We start from the raw sequence: 17,628 nt of genomic DNA on the forward strand, positions 1-17,628 counted from the left end.
TCCAATTAATATTTTAGCAAGGAGGGGAATGGTAATTAGAAGGCTCAATGGGAGTTTCAGAACAAGTAGTTTTCTTTTTCCATATTTCATTGGTTTTGCAATGCTTTTCATGGATATGAGACTAAGCCAGTGTTTGAAGTTTCCTCTTCATATTGTAAAATGCTTATGTTGCATTTGGGAAAGGTCAAATCTTTCAGAGATTCAATCCCTCTTCCTCAATGAGCTTTTGGAAAGGAAGATGTATTACATACAGATCCTTTTCATGTTGTGTGGTGTTTTATCAGTGGGCTCCAATATTTCTGGTGTTTTTCTAAAGGTTGCTAGTTTTGGAGCCGATACCTTTCTTGGCATGTAAATCTGTTTGCTTTCTAGTGATTGGAGTTTGTGAGGGTTTTTTTTTTTTGTGTTGGGCATTATATCTAGAAAGCTGTTACTATTATAGAAATAGAGGTTGAGAGAAGGTTAAGTTTTGAATTCATAGTGAAAGCGCTTGATGACGTCCCAGGTGTCTATAGTGCTGAGTTCTTTCAAGGATTTATTTATAGTTCTTCAGACATGGCACCCAAAAGCAGCAGATGCTCTTCACCTGAATCCCTGCATTTTTCATGTCCCTTCTTAGTGGCCTTCTAAAAGCAATTAATACAAGTGGTGCACTCTTTTTTTTCTACAGTGTGCTGTAAGACCACTGAGGTCACGCCTATTTGCTCCCTAAAGGAGGGAGTAATGTCTCAGGTCCTCAAGAAGGACCCATCTGATGCAGTGGAAAACAGAATCAGAATCATAGAATGCTTTGGGATGGAAGGGACCTTTAAAGGTCACCTAGTCCACCCCCCCTGCAATTGGCAGGGACATCTACAACTAGATCAGGTTGCTCAGAGCCGCATCCAGCCTGGCCTTCAGTGTTTCCCAGGATGGGGCATCTACCCCCTCTCTGGGCAACCTGTTCCAGTGTTTCACCACCCTCACCATAAAAAATTTCTTCCCTGTATCTAGTCTGAATCTACCCTCTTTGAATTTAAAACCATTACCCCTTGTGCTATTGGAACAGGCCCTGCTAAAAAGTCATTCTCCGTCTTTCTTATAAGTCCCCTTTAAGTACTAGAAGGCTGCAACAAGGTCTCCCCACAGCCTTCTCTTCTCCAGGCTGAACAACCCCAGCTCTTTCACCCTTTCCTCACAGCAGAGGTGTTCCATCCCACTGATCATTTTTGTGGTCTCCTCTGGACCCGCTCCAACAGGTCTATATCTTTCCTGTGCTGAGGACCCCAAGGCTGGACGCAGCACTCCAGGTGGGGTCTCACCAGAGCAGAGTAGGGGGGCAGAATCACCTCCCTCAACCTGCTGGCCATGAGAGCTGCTGTTCAGAGGAGTACCTGTGTTAAGATTCAGTAGCCTACCTTTATTTTAGTTTTTCCTGCTCAGTTAATTTTACAACGTTATGATATAAAATAATCCCTCTGTGTTTGTCTGGATATACGTATAGGTACCTAAAAGTGTATATAGATAGATACAGATATATATATGTGTATAGATACGTAGCTTTTTAGTAGTAGAAACTAATTCCCTAGAATAAGCATAGGCAAGTTTGAGAATTGCTGTCCTACCAGGTCACTGTTGTGCAGTGAGCCTTGGTAGTCAGGATGGTTCTCAGCACATGTCAAGATAATGAAGCAATCTCCTGAAAGGTCTCAGAAGCCTGTGGCACTGCACAATACAGAATAATTCCTTATTCTAATTCTAGTCAGAATCCAGCTATGTCATTAATGACTGTAGTCACTGTCTGGTGCTAGTAATTATTATCGTTTTATTCCCTGCTCAGCCAGATAAAAGTAGAAATACATTTGCCCTATATGTTGTGTTTATTTTTTATAAATCAAGTATTAGGGCTAGTGATAAGCATTTTTTAATCTTTAAAAATTAATGTTTAACACATCGTTTCACTTATCTGTCAAATGCTGAATAATGCATTTTGTTTATATACACCTGTACGTACAGAGGTGTGTGTATTTATACATATACCAGTGCATGTGTTAATATAATTTCTACCCTGTCTGTGGCATATTGAGCAGTTTTTAACTTAATCTTTTTTTTTTTTTTTAAACAGAATATCTTTACAAATCATACCCTGGATGTGAATGTAAGATGGTTAGCTGTGCTGTACTTCAAAAATGGAATCGATCGCTACTGGAGACGGGTCGCACCACAGTAAGTTCTGTTTTTCTTCCACTTCACCTTCTGGAATAGGTTTTGTTACACTTGCCAAACGAAAACAGCAAATTCTTTGGTTGATAGGAGTTACTTTAGAATTCATGGTGAAACTATAAAATGTTTCAGCATTAGGACTCACTAATGAACCAGTCTGTTTTCATATTACTTCTTACACCTCTGTTCATGTTTCACTTTTAGAAACTGAGTTAGAAGGCTGTTTCATAGAAACGAGATTTTTGAAGTGATGTGATAAGCTTTATATGTTAACACCTGGACTTTCTAATAATGGCAGATGTGAAAGGTAGGAAGTCTCTTGGAGAGATTATTAAGGAGACATTTCATTTAAGCCGATCAATAATTCATATTGAATGTGTACATGAGAAGGAGGAAGTAGCTATCATAATTGCAAGTTCTGATCTTCATTTTCTGTTGTTTTGATGCATGATAACGCATGACAAAGTTCTCCAAAGAAGCTAAAAATCTAACCAGCATTCTTGAGCACCAAGTCATTTATGTAGAAGTTGCAAACAACGCCATTATAATTTGTGATACCTACAGAACTATATACTTCTCAGCATCCTCTGTGATGTTTTTTCTTTTTCCTTTAAAAAGCAGGTGTAGTTTCAAAAAGGGTTTTAATTTTCCTTCACTGTTCCAGGAGCTAAGACAGACCTAGAAGTGTTCAGTGTGCCTCTTAAATGCTAGTAATATAAGGAGGTGGGGCATCACTGTTGGGTTGTGTAGTGTGTAAATTGGATTTGCAGGTCCAGTTTTCATGGGTCGTGAATCTAAGCTAGTTCAGAAAGTATGGCATGATTTTCATTGTGTTCTTCGTTTGAGATAGTTTAATGTATTTTGCCTTACATTGTAAGGTTTTCTGAAGACCTACCAAAAGAGGGAAAAGTGATGAAATTCTGCATCTGTACGGCATTTTAAATATTGTAGTACTCCTTCATTATTACGTAAAGCACTAGAGTTTTTGTATATGTGGATTAGTATACAATTATGGAACATCTGTAAGCATTCAGATTCTCTTCTATGCAAGAGGAAATTACCATCTTTTGCATGGAGGATGGCATATCTCTTTAACATTTCCAGTGTAAGTGATGGGATAATGCTGATTACAGTGCTGGTACCTAGCAAGCATTATTTGAGGCACTTAAGAAACATTGTTCCAATTTGCTAATTTGTTGTAAATGTGCTTCCCCATACCACAAACAGAGCAAAAGATCAGAAACTTTGAAATTGCAAATTGTGAAAGACTACAACATAAATACTTAGGAGGTCATGTCAAGAAGAACTTGTTAAGAGTTTTGGATTTGGTGTAATTCAGTGCTGAAGGGGCATAATTTGTTGAATGATAGACGTTCTTCCTAACTTCTAGCCCGCCTTTAGCCTCTGTGTGGAGCTGTGGGCCTTTCCCGGGGCGCACTGACGGCGGCAGCGGTGCGGCCGTCTGTCTGAGGCGGCGGTGCGGCCGTCTGTCTGCCTGCGGCCCTGCCTGTGGCTCCCGCGGCGGTGCGGGTGCCGCGGTGCCCGCGCTCCAGCAGGTGTCGCTCTCGCACTGCCTCAAGGGGGACCCCGCCAGCCGCCCCGCCCGGGCCCGCGGCCCTCCCTCCCGTCAGGGGCGGCCCGCACCGCCGCGGGCTGCCGGCGGGCCTCGGGTGCCTCTCCCTTACTCGTTGCCCACTCTGCCTGTCACAAGCTTCTGTATTTGAGGCGTTCATCCTCCTGAGTCTGTTTCTTTTCCTCCCGTTGTTTTGTTCGCAGTGGCAAAAGTGTCGCGACAGCGTTTTTGTTTATAGCGAGTAGCGAATTCAATGCCTGCTGCGCTCGGCATATGCGTATGATAGGGTTGGTATAATTATAATGATGAATAACTAATTAAGGCAAGGGGCCTCATGAGCTCACATACAAGGTAAAAGAAGTAATAGAATAGAACAGGTTTTCTTCTTTACAAACCAGGTTGTAGGTGCTTTCTGTTATCCCTGAAAGTGAGTTATTGTACAAGCTACATTTAATTGAGATTAGATGTCTTAATTGTATTAGTAATAGCTTTCAAGTCTTAGAAACCACTGAGAGTATGCCTGTATGTCTGGAAATTACATACTGCATTATTGTATTAAAAAAAAAAAAAAAGGACCATGGAAATTTATTTCCCTAAAATGTCATCTAGTGGCTTTAGATTAATAACTGAAATAGTTCCCTGCAGAAGAACTTTTACTGTTGCAGAAATCTTTGTAAACTTCACACAAGACATTTTTAGGCGTAATTTAATTTTATGTAAAAATATCTTAAAGCCTAAGTCTTGATAAAAAGTCATTTAAATGTGATTCCTGAGTGCTACAAATTCCCTTTGAAAATAAGGCTTAGTATGCAGTTCTGAGTCACCAGTGAAACAATAAATTGCCCCCCTTGCGTGCTATACTTGAATGATAAGTCTTTGACTTAGGAAATAGTGAGTGCTTGTGTTACATACGGGGGGGGGAAGTGAAAGCTAGAATATTCTTGCAAATGCGTGACCTTAGAGTAAATCTGACCTCTGTTTTTTGTTATTTTGAGACGAATATTTAGTATTTGTCTAGATTAGTGTAAAAGCTGTGTTTTAGGGAGCTCTAGGCATCATTTTAAATCTCACTTTATAAAACTAGTAGGTTCGTATCCGTGCCTGAGGTCAGGCAACAGGAAGTGGTGGTATTGGTGTGTTTAATCTTCTTAATTTCCAGCCACTAGACTTCATTGCGATGTGATGATTGCATGCATGCTTCTGAACTGTTGCAGTGTTAGGTGAAACAGTTTCACCTAAACAACCTTGCGTGATCACTTAAGTCTTTTTCTGTACAAGAAGCAGCTTTCTAGGTGCTGTTAGTAAGTGAAAGTGGATTTTTTTTTTTTTCTGATTGTATAATCTATGATTACCAACAAAGCATTTTTAAAAGCTTCCTGCCTGGAACTTAAAAGAAAATTGCATGGGTCATATAAAGTCTGAAGTCATACAGGAGTGATATGGTACTCTAACTTATAGGCTTAAACTGATGGAGGTCACTTAAAAGGAAGTATAAAGATAGCATAAAGCTGCACTTGAATGAAAATTAATCTTTATGGCTTAGAATTTATCCTTCTTACTGGTTTTCCCTGCATTTTTGAAGACTATATCAACGTATTTTTCACTCAAAGGTATAATTTTCAAAGGATCCATATTTTTAAGTGTAGCTACGTGACTTGCTTGTAGAAAAGGATTTGTAGTAGAAAAGGATTATTGCTTTCCCAAAAAGAGCTGTCATCTGATACCGTGATTGCCTTATACTGGGCATCTTTTTGTCATTATCCACTAGTATACATGGGCAAAGTTATGCTCAAGTCATCAATCCCTGCAGTAATAACTGTATGATAACTGTCTAATAACAATCAGTTTATAGTTTGTACAATTTTCCCTTACTTCCGTAATATGTTTGGGTACCTTACTCTGTGAACTTTCTCTTTTGCCATTTGTGTTTACAAAGGTCGCATCAAAACCTGACCTTAAAAGGCCTCATAAATATTTGTCTGTTTCCCTGTTCCCTCTCTTTTAAATGTCTTTGAGATAGTGGAAAAACAAGGGATGTTGTGACAGTTTATCAAACTGATATACATTAGTTTCAAGAAAATGGTGTCAAAAAATGACAGCAATCTTTATCCAGTCGAACACAGATGCACAAATGGAAATGATCATTTAACTTGTGTCTAGTAATAGTGAGAAAATAATTCTAAATATAAATTAATAGTTGTTTTTTAAATTGAAAATTAAATAATATTCTAATAAATATATCCTGACAGTGCTCTTTCTGAAGAAGAAAAAACTACATTGCGTGCTGGACTTATCACCAACTTTAATGAGCCAGTGAATCAGGTTAGTGGTGTACGTTTATGATTCTCCCAGCAAACGCTTGTATGGGTATATAATTTGGTTTCACTCTTTACAAAGTGTTTAATAATAATAATAAAGTTGACAAGTTGCAATTTACATGTTGTCTTTCAGATAGATCTTTATGTTAAAGTGAGGTCTTTTTCCATAAATCGTAATTCATAGAATCGTAGAATTATTTAGGTTGGAAACAACACATTTTGTCTCTTTGGTTCGTTTTTTGTTGCAGTGGTATTTTATGTTGTCCCTTGCTGTTTATGCAACCATTTGTTGAAGTGGTTCAGGGAATGGGTGTAGCTCAAAAATAACCTTTTTTCCCCTGAATGTTTTTTCTTTTTTCAGCCGTATGTGTTCTCTGATCTGACTCCCAGTACAGCCATACAAGGAAGTGTGGTGGTGGTATAGCAGGAATGAGATGTTGAGAATGCTGCTGCATAAACCCACCTAAGCAATATTGCTGTTAGATGTCTAATCACATCATTAATGAATTTAAGTAGGCATAATAGAGCTTCAGGATGATAGTGCCTTGTCTTACATAAAGTGACTAATTCTAAGCTACTATTTTGATTAGAATAAGGATTTACTGTTAAATTGAGTATAGAGCTAACGTTAGGGGCTCAGAATATGCATATGCTAGATGAATCAGTCTTCTTTCTGCTAACTTATTTTTACTGATGTAGGTATGAGATTCTGCAAGGAAGTATTTGCTAATATTTTAAGCTAGGTCTTAAAGAACTTTTTCAAAAAAATACAGAAATTATTTGCATAAGGTAAAGCTTAAAAAGAAAAAGTGTAGCAAACAAACTTCCATTCTGCAGACAGTTCAGTTTCAACTTTTCAGGATTCCTCAATGGGATTAATGTTATTTGTAGGATTAGAGCAATGCATCAAAATTAGGGTAGTTTAGTCTTCATAGAAGACCTTTGTGCAGTGACAGTTTTAACTAGAATTTAAAGTTTTTATTTCAAATGCAATTTTTTAAAATGCAGGTAGACATAGAAGATGTCTTTAAATCTGTAGTGCAGGTATAGTTTCAATGTTAAAAAAAAAAAAAAAAGGACCAAATATTACTTGTTTCTTTATTTCAACGAAAAAGAACTATGAAGTATGTCATGTTGGACCATAAAGTGTGTGTCATTTACACTACTACTAGGTAGTATAAAATTTAGCTAATATTTAATTTTGAAGTGGTTGCATGATATTTACATTTCTAAAAACCTAATGTTAACTGTATTGTATGTAAAACAATTCAAACTTGTTATCAATATTTTTTCTATGCCTGCATTAGTATTTAATCAGTCTGCCTGTTAAGACAATATGGTATGGTATATTTTATAGTTATAAATTCCGCTGCTGATGAGCGGTTCTGCAGTTCTGAGACTATAGTTGCAGGCTGAGGTTGGAACCTTTTAAAGACTAGCAGCTTTATGTAATTATTTGTGTGTACTGATGATATTTTTGGGATGTAATCTTTTATGATATGGAGGCTTTTGTTTTATTTTATGCCAGCAGCCTGCTCTAAGTGATTGCCCAAGCTATTATTGTGATGTTTAAATATGTTTACAGAGCCCATCTCCTCTTCTTTCTCTGTTGTTCCCCAATCTGTTGTACATATCTTGAGGTTTCCTTGCAGAGGCACCTTTCATTTAGTCCCCAGTCTGCTTGATGTGTCTTGAGTTTTGATAGCTTGTGTTCCTGATGAGTGCTCTTTTCCAGTTGCAGATACTTCATAACAGAGTTGCTATCTGCTTGTGCTTTCTGCATCACTAGAAGTAGAAAAATTATGACCCTTGTATGTATAAAAAGAAAAAAACAACCCAAAAATATAAGAATTAGACATAGTATTGAGATGTGATGATACGAGCTGACTTCCAGGGGAGGGGTAGAAGAAAAACAGAAAGTACCATATGTTGGGAGCATAATTTCCATGCCCTCTTAAGATATTTACCATATGGAGGGAACAGAGGAACAAAATACTCCTTGAAATATATGAAGGCAGATCTTTTTTTTACTTAAAAAGCCAGTCCTCAAGGAGAAAGTACTCTTGGCATCCCTGGAGAGGTTGCTTCTTGTATCACATATGGAGAAGAGTTTATTCGCTCTCTCCTGCCAATCAACATCACTTGATCCAAAAATAGTTAAGATTCCCAGCTCTTCCTTGCAAATGTTGACATCAGTTTTCTGAAGCAATTCTTTTCCCTGAGCAAGTGGGTAGGAATGAATATTGTAGGAAGTTTTGTGGGGTGGTCAGACTTCAGATGAAACAGCTAAGGAAGCAGTAAAGGAGGGCATAGCTGTTCCCTCTTATGCCTGTCAGTTGCTTGGATTCCTTTTGATAGCATAAAAAGGTGACTTCTTCCCTAGGCTGGGAGTGTGGTGATAGTTGTAAGGGTGATTGCTGAAGGTGAGCGCATCTGCTTCATTAATCCAATCAAGGACCTTTTCAGGGTGAATGGGATAAGAACAGGGAAACAAGAACATAGAGGTTTGGGATATTTGAGGTGGGGTTATCAGGGACTATACAAAATATATTAAGGAATGTTTAGGGGAAGGGAGTTGTGGAGCAGTAAAGTGGGGAATAGACAGAAAGACGGTATAAAAAAGGTCAGTCCTGTAAACCATGGCTGGTCAGTACCTATGTCTGAACAAACCCTGCGCCTGATCACCACCATCCGTCCTGTCTTCTCATTGAATCCCTTAACTATCTTTCTGTGTAATCTCATTCTGTTCATCACGTGTGCATGCTGCAAGGACTAGGTGCCAGCTACTGGCAAGACTGGTGTGAGTGGGATTTGGTGCCAGCAACCAAAGGCCGATGGTGGGGGTGGTGTAGGTGCCCCTGGCCTCTAGTGTGAGGATCTGGAGCAAGTGAGAGGTCTCAGCTTCAGCCACTGGGACAGGACTGTGGCTTACAGGCACGTGTGCCTGCAGGGAGGCAACGTCTCTGTCTAAAACCTAAAACTCTGGTATAGCAGAAATAAGTGATATGTATTCAACAGTCTATACTTGTTTGTAGAAAGCGGTGGAAAAGATCACAAAGTAAAAAGTAGTTCCCGAATATCTGTTTCTTCATTTATATGATTTCTAGAAAAAAAAAATTAGTGGTCTTTATGTAAAATTTAAAAAAGGTAGCCAGCTTAGCATTTTATGTAAATGTTGTAAACATAAAATAGAAGACATTTTCTTTCCTCTACATTTATTTGCATTCAGCAAACTTAAAAATAGTTTGAGAAAAAACACACAAAAATCTAGCAATCCATACTAGGTTTTTTTGATTCAGTTTTTTTTGGCTGTTAATTTCTGCATTGTACATTTCCTGAATGGTGTTTAACTTTGTGGTATCTGTGTTTTGTTTTGCTTTTTTGCAGATAGCAACTCAGATCTCTGTGCTGATTGCTAAAGTTGCCAGGGTGGACTGCCCGAGGCAATGGCCAGAACTTATACCCACTCTTCTAGAATCTGTGAAGGTCCAGGATGATCTCCGACAACACAGAGCACTACTTACCTTTTATCATGTTACAAAGACCCTGGCATCCAAACGGCTTGCTGCAGATAGGAAACTTTTCTATGATGTAAGTAATGTGATGCAATATTGTAGAGCATGCAAAACATGTGTTGTACGTGCTTGCCACTTCCTGTGATTAGCTGGCAGTGCTTTAATGGCAGGTATGTTGACTTTAATGTCTAGCTTTGAAACAGAAGTGCTTTTTCTTCGGTGGACGTATGTACAACATGAAATAACTGAAAGTCAGTTTCTAGGTGAAGTGTTTTTGAGATGTTTATTAATTTTGCATGCAGCTTGAATGTTATTATAACAGCTTGTGTTAAGAAGCAGAGCTGCATCTACAGAACAATACCTGCGTATCGGCCTTATCTTATCATGCCATACAACAGATTTTATTATATATGAATATGCAGTATTTTTGGAAGTGTGCTCTGGATTCATAATTCAATATTGTCTTTAAAAAATACTGGTTTTTAGGCTTCCATACCACAGTATTTTTGGCTTTTATCGTCAGTGGGAATGTGTCTGGGGTTTTTCCATATCAACTTCTTTCTCCAGCTTAATTAAAAGGCAAGATGTGAATGCAAATGCCAAATCTTGTCTCATACAGCTTACATTCTCCATTCTAAGAATCCACCGATTAGAACACAGATTTACTGTTGGCTGTAGGCTGTTGCATCTCCAATCCCATTTGGAGTTAGGCAATGATGTACAGTTAACTGAATTTAGAGAGTTAAACATCTTTTCCAAACATGTTACATTTGAATTTACAAAATTTTATTTTATTCCTCCATTTTAAAGAAAAGATTATAGCGCAGATAATGAAGGCTATTTCTGAAAGTTTACCTATCTATGTAGAAAAAATTTCTGGCTGTGTAATCACTAAGATTGAATTTTAATTGTCAGGAGTCTGAGGAACTGACTCTTGTCTGGCTCTTGTAATAGGACAGGACTGAAACAATGATATGGTGCTATGAGATGTGTGTGTAGAGGAACGGTGTTTTCTCTCTCTGCCATGTATAGGTATGGATGAATGTAATCTCTGTATAGGAAATATTTCTTTATATTTTGAAATTTGTTAGGCCATTATACATGGTCTGGATAATTGAACAATACAGGTTTGGGTATATTAACACATATTAATTCCAAAGTACTGAAGAGTGTGTGAGATAATGACTTCCTTTCTAGAGCTCTCCTAAATCAAGATGTTGCTTATACAGCCTGGTTACGTGGCTGAAAATACTGTTAATGCTCAAGGATATAGCAAAAAAAAAAATGAAAACCCAATCCCAAAGACCTGCTTTCATAAAATAGCCAAATCTGTACCATCTCAATACAGGGACAGAAAGGAATTTGTAGGTCGTAAGGTCCAGTATTTGTTGTTAGAGTTCTCATGACCAACAGTACCTTTGCTGTATTTCCGTCATCTTACCAGGTTCAAAAAGAGCTCAGTTACCTTCAGGCATTTTTGTGTTTCCAGGAAACTCATTAAGTTTGCATGAACCTTTTTCCTTACGGAATGCCATTTTTCTAGCGTGGTATTTTCTTTGTATATTCTTTTTTTTGTAGAGTGTGACAACTTCAGACGTGAAGAAAAGGCTTATAAAATTTTTTTTTTAGATTTGTAAGGCAGCGCTTGTCAAAAATATCATTGAAATTTCATTTCAAGAAGCATACCCTTTAAGCAGGCTTTTTACGCTTAAATGTTGGGTTTTAACTTGTGGATACATTCAGTATCCAAAATTTCTCTCTCATCCAATTTGACGTGAATGAAAATTTTCAGTGCATCCAGTTTCAGTCTGTTGGGAACACTGTGTATGTTCGCGTTTTTTTGAGCTTTAGGTGGGAAAAGGAAATTTTCTGAGCATCTGGCAGTATATGGTTCACATTTAAGGATTCATTTTTTTAATAATGGCAAAATTGGACAACTTTGAAGTCTGCTTCTTCTGTCTCCTGGTAAAGGGAATTCGTGTCTGTTGGGTGGCACGTGACTTCTCTTGCATGGTCAAAAAACCTTTCTTATGGAATGAAGCCATTTGAAGGTATAAGTTGTAAAAGCTTATGTAACAGACTGCAAACTTTCTTGATGCTTTCAGATAAGCAGTTACAGTTTCAACTTTTTTTTAGTACAGCTTTGGAAACACTTGATAAATTTTTCATGTAATATGGTACTTGAAGATTACAAGGTCATGCTTACAGATAAGGCATCCTTTATTGAACTCTGTTACCTGAGGTTTAAAAAGAAAAATGTTAGATGATGTACAGATTGTGATACAGTAATTTGTAAATGCAACTTATTTATAACTTCATCTTTCCGGTGAATAGAACAGTTATGATTATAACTACATTAATGATCTTCAAGGTAGAATCGGCTGCTTTAGTACAAATAGGAAAATGTAGTGTCTGGTTATATACCATTGCTGATATGCTTAAATATCTATTTTCTTTTGAGCCTATTTTTCTGGACTTAGTCTATTAAATGAGGATGGTGGCTCTTGGAACTAAAACCAGTGAGTTTTATTTTTCTGTCTAATAAAAATGTACTACTATTTTTAGGAAGAAATTCATTGTATGTTTTAAAGCCTGCAGTATTTGGATCACATAGCCATATTGGAGAAGTGATATCATGAATTTACTGCAAATCAGCAAGAATAAGTTACAATTTTTTCCCCCTAATTCATTTGATGTTAAGCTTTCAAGTCTTCCTGTTTCTTCTTGGACCTGGTTTTGAAAGAATGCTGTTATGTTTTTACAGACTATCTGAAATTTCTTTTTGTTCTGAAACTGTAGAGTTCTGCACAACTTCTGTCTAACTAGAAGCACTTTTCTTTACAATCCTACCATAAAGTACAAGAAGGTTTTGGGTACCTTCTCTGCTACTGGCTACACACCATTCAGCTTAGTCTCTCTGTTGAACTTCAGTGAGGGTTTTTATGATTGTTCAGATTTCTTTGCTGCTTTGGAGATTGCTGAATCTTTGAAATATGGTCATAAATAGAAAGCTTGAATAGGAATCCTTATGATCATTGGCAGCCTATGAAATCCAACATTGAGCAGGTCTGCCATCTTTGCTCTTACTGTTACTATTCATCATGAACAGTTTTCATTTATGAAGGTATTTCGTATTTATTCTTTAGCTTGGGTATCTTTTCACCACCAGCAGCATGCCTTGCCTGTTTTACTGACTAGAGGAGTTTAAGGCAGCCTAGACCCATGGCTAGGTCTTTAGATCCTGATACAAATTATAATTGCCTGTTGAATGTCTTCAAATGTAAAAATATGGTGGGTCCTCCTAATGGATACTGTGTGTATTTGTGGTTCTGTCGCCCCAGTTTTTAATAAAGCAATTATTGTTTTAAATTTTTTTAGTACTAAGGTACACTGATCGGATGGCAAACAAATGGGTTTATCCAGAGTATATTATACTATTAGGACTATTACTGCTGCCTTGAATTGTTTTTGGTTTGTTTTTTTTTAATCTGAGTTGTTACTGCTTACTAGTATAGTTAGCATTAGTGTATTCTATTTAAAAGACACTCCTCCCCGCCAATAATCAAAGTCAACCCCCAAAACATGAGTATGTTGAAACTAATGATAATTATTCAGTGACGTGTTTTTGCAACTCCATGAACACATCATTGAATAATTATCAAGAGTTCCTACTGTCTCACCTTTACTCAGTCAAAGGAACCAAATAAACAGGTCATATGTGCTTGTGATTCCATTGATGTAACATGTAGCAGACTAAGTGCAGTTTCTTTCTTAACTGTGAAGCTGTTAAGTGCTACCATAACTGAATCAGAAATTCTTTATCTTCTGTTTATACTTCAGTTATCTTTATCAGGTAAGCACTGTTCGGAAACTGTAAGGTGAATTAAGTTTGAGATTTGTTCAGTGCTAGCTGATGAGAAACTATTTGTCATTCTATATTTTAAATGATATGACGCAAAAAGTCATCATGTTGCAGCTATCAACAAAATAAAGTTAGTTTCAGTGTAGGCATTGTTCAATACTATTTTTATTAGACATAGACATGTAACTGCTCTCTGTGTCCCAGAGTAAGCTGATTCAGATATTAACTATGCTGTAAGACAAACGGTTTAAGTCTTGTGGGAGAGGAGGTGATGAGGAGAGCGGATAGTTTTTTGAAGCCTCATAGTGTATTATAGACCTGTGGCTGTATTTAATAAAAATCAGATGAGAAAGGAGGTCTAACTAGTTATCTTTAAAGTGGTAGAGTTATAGACCAAGTAGTCAGGGAAGCAGGTGAGTCTATCATAGGATCTTCAAATTAAGATGTTTTTCAGGAAAATATATTTGGCTCAGTACAACAAAGAAGTAAGTGAAACACTGTGGCCTGTGATATACAAGAAGATGGATTAAATAATTTAACAGTCTAAACTGGCCTTTAAAATTTAGGAATTTATTATCCTATAGCCAAATTCAGGAAATCAAAGATATTCTTGGTCTTTCTTCCTTTTGCAGCTTGCATCAGGTATTTATAGCTTTGCGTGTTCCTTGTGGAATCATCATACCGATACATTCCTACAGCAAGTTTGTACGGGGGATGAAGCTGCAGCCACAAATTCACTAGAAAGAACCTTGTTGTCACTGAAAGGTAATAATATAGAATGATATTAAATATAAGGAATCAAATACGTTTCTTCACAGTGAATAAGTAAGACTTCTTTGATAAAGAGTTAGCATTCTCTAACAAAGCCATGGCCATTGGGAAAACCAGTAATCTTGGTCTATTTTACCTGTACCTTTAGCAAGGCAGAAGGAGGATTGTTCACAAGGAAGGGGGAGAAGGTACTCTTGTTTCTTAGTATGTACCATTCTGATATGCATGTTGTAAGAAGTCAAAGTCTGGGAGGTGGGAAAGTGGAGGTCATAACAGGATGCTTTTTTACAGGTGTCATAATTTAGGCTTGCATCTGTCTATCTTTAGGCACTTAACTGAGGAAGCTAAGCTATGAATTTTGTGGTGTTAAGTTCACGCGTTCAGTGAAGAGGTAGCCTTAGCAGTCAGTTTAGATTTTAGGTTGATGGTCAAGTAGTTATGAGTGGGATAAATACATATCCTTACTGTACTTTGCTGCCTTGAAGAATTGAGTTTTTGCGTGCAATGCTTGCAATGTAGATGATACCAGTCTTGAATTGTTTCACAAGGTGCAGCTTGAGGTTTCTCTGGGTTACTGGCAGTGATAAACCTGAGAAAATTTGTAAGATGGCTTATGGGCCCTAGTTGACTGTACTTGGCCCTTTTCCTGCTGCAGAACCTTTCAGAGGTTGAATACTTATAGCTTTTGCAGAATTCTTCTTGAGTCAGTAATTTTTGGAGTTCTCTTCATTATTTTACACATAATGTGCTGAATTTTAAAGTAATTTCAACAAGATTAGATTAATGTTAGGTATGGTTGAGGCATCCAAAGGTCCAAATGTATTTTTTAATATGGAGAATTGGAAGAAAGGCACAGCAACTGTAATTGTAATCGTGCTCTGAAATCTGTTGGAACAAGGGCTGAGAAATAGCTGCAGAAGTAACCTTTTTTTTTCCTAGTGCTTCGTAAACTGACAGTCCACGGGTTTGTAGAGCCTCACTGGAATGTAGAGGTGATGGTAAGTGACATATATCTGTTTCTAGTTCTAGATTAGAAGTCTTTTCTGATGATTCCAGTTGTTAGAGCTATGTTTAAAAAACATTGAAAGGCACACATTTGTGTTACGTAAAGGAAGATCAACAACATGCTCTCAAAGTTGTCTTCTCATCAGTTAAGAACTGCCAGATCCTAGATAGATCCTAAACACTGTGATACCAATGGCATGATCTTTAAAAAAAGAAAAGGCACCCCTTCCAGTTTACATGTCACATGATAGTGACACCCCTGTTGCCTACTGGAGGAAGTCTTATATGTACCCTCCCCCATCATTTGAAGAGGATGTTTTCATTTAATGATGAATATAATGGGATATTTGTCCTACCAGATTCTATTGATAGAATTTGTCTGATTGAGATGAAAGCCTGTGGTATGCAGCCCGTCTAGGGGGAAGAAAGAAACACAAGCATCTCCCTTAACCCCAAACACTGCCTACTTTGCTGGAGGAATTGGTTGCCTATGACCTACATCCTAAACCAGGAAGTTGAGAACAGGAAAGAACTGGATAAGCAGATTGTAAAGCATATGTCTATATTTACTTATGCCACCTTCTACTAGAGATGCTGTGCTGTTTGTGTGGTACTAATAAGGTCACTTTGGATCATCTGTGGAGTCTGCTAGCTAGCTAATTATTTGTTTCATGAGGAAATTGCTTGTCCAAGATAATCAGTTCAGTTAAAAGTGATAAGGTGATGTCTGAGGTACTAACACATCTGAACTGACTTCAATTTGACTCAACTTTCTTCTCATAATACAGTGCAAAATAAACTTCATCTTTAAAAGACAAGTATACTTTTATATTTTTCAGGGTTTTCTACATGCAGTGTTTGAACGGCTAAAACAGTTTCTGGAGTGTAGTAAGTATCTGAATATTTTTCCTTGTATTGGTTGTTAAATATTAGAAGCTGGATGAAAACATAATACAGTTTAGTGCATCATCATTAATCATTTAGGTGCAAGGTATTTTTTTATAAGTGCAAAACTAGTACTTGAAATGCTGCTGAAACTGTCAGAAAAGACTTCAGTATAAATGTCCTTTTATATCAACGGACTAAAATCCCACCAAAATTATACTTAGTGTGATAATGCCAATTAAAAAAAGAAATCTTAAGCCATGGATTGACAAAGTATCCATATTAAAATACGTAGATGCTACTACAACCCCGATCTTGAGTTTTCTTCTTTGGGAGGGCGTTATGCATTTTGGTGTCAAATGGGAAGTAAAGACTGCATTCAGCTGTATTTACTTGATAACTGGAAGGGTAGTAGTCTGAGACAGGCAACCAGAGGTTAACACAGTCAACAGAAATATAAGCATAATTGGTAGGTGTTAGTGCTTTTGCAGGGAAGTTACCTGAAACAAGCAAAAAGGAGATGTGTTGTTGGCAGTGTTGCATCTGAATTCACTGCTCTTTTCTTGCTTGTACACTTGTGGTAGACCTGGTTTCATTTGAAGCCTGTCAGGTCATTCTTTTAGGATCAACAACGCTTTTTCTGAGAATAGATGTCTGAAATGAGAGAGAATTTTTTGGTACAAATGAAGGTACTTGGCTCAGGAGCCTGTACTTAGGTGAGAGGGGCTGATTTGGGCTCTGAGCCCTCTTTCTAGAAAAGATGGAAAGTGCCACTGTGTTTAGTGCCAAAATAAAATACCTTTTTTACTCTTCTAAAATGCAGGCTGCTTTGCACGTTTGCCCCTTCTGCTACACTATAGTCATGCACTTTCTGGCCCGTCTTTCATTTTTTGCAAGATAGTTGCCTAGCTTTAGTAGCCTGAATTGAAGGCCATCCCATGCTGAAGCTTGGTGGTTATCGTAGTCCCTGAGAACATGAGGACTGTGAAGTTTGAAGTTTGTCCTAAGACAAGACCTGAGCTGAAACTTCCCATTTTCACTTCCCTAATCAATAAGTTGTTTTGCAAAAGCCGGCATGACTACCTTACAAAATTAGTATGTAGATTTTTTATATCATGTTTTTTGCCTGTATGCCTCCATTATGGCTCTTTTTGGTTTTGTCTTTTTTTATAAAAGCTTTATCTATTTTTTGTAAATTCAGAATGTTTTCCAATGTCCATAATCAGTTATTTTTTAAGGTAGAGTTTCTGGGAAAACCCATAGTAGTAAGGATATACCATAATTTTAATAAAAGTGCATTTTCATCTTTTCAATACTTTTTTACTTCTTGTCTATGCTAGCATTTGTTTGCATTATTTTAACTGTCTTTTGTCATTGAGTTGTCTGTAATGATGTCCCAATTGTTTTATTCTGATCAGTTACAGTGAATTTCACTGCAGCTGAGAGAAATGGTTAAAGATTTTTTTTTCCCCAGTACTCATTACCTTGAATTTGACT

At 37.3% G+C, this 17,628-nt stretch overlaps 1 protein-coding gene across 9 annotated transcripts in view; it reads left to right on the forward strand.

Annotated features, from left to right (window-relative positions):
- IPO11 (importin 11) overlaps window positions 1–17,628 on the forward strand; it is a 99,420-nt gene that overhangs the window by 13,142 nt on the left and 68,650 nt on the right. For 6 of the 9 annotated variants that reach the window (XR_015705228.1, XM_087759632.1, XM_087759635.1 and 3 more), the window contains 6 exons: window positions 2,105–2,205; window positions 6,025–6,097; window positions 9,481–9,684; window positions 14,103–14,235; window positions 15,181–15,239; window positions 16,086–16,134. Coding sequence is in view for 8 of the 9 variants with exons in the window: in XM_087759632.1 (XP_087615758.1) it covers window positions 2,105–2,205; window positions 6,025–6,097; window positions 9,481–9,684; window positions 14,103–14,235; window positions 15,181–15,239; window positions 16,086–16,134 (619 nt within the window). In the remaining variant the exon portion in view is untranslated. The remainder of the gene's footprint in view (window positions 1–2,104; window positions 2,206–6,024; window positions 6,098–9,480; window positions 9,685–14,102; window positions 14,236–15,180; window positions 15,240–16,085; window positions 16,135–17,628) is intronic. The other 3 variants (XM_087759634.1, XM_087759637.1, XM_087759636.1) reach the window with 1 other exon arrangement.

The sequence above is a fragment of the Nipponia nippon genome, unplaced genomic scaffold (genome assembly GCF_047370975.1).
Source record: "Nipponia nippon isolate SJK-2023a ecotype South Korea unplaced genomic scaffold, ASM4737097v1 scaffold_20, whole genome shotgun sequence".
NCBI lineage: Eukaryota > Metazoa > Chordata > Aves > Pelecaniformes > Threskiornithidae > Nipponia > Nipponia nippon.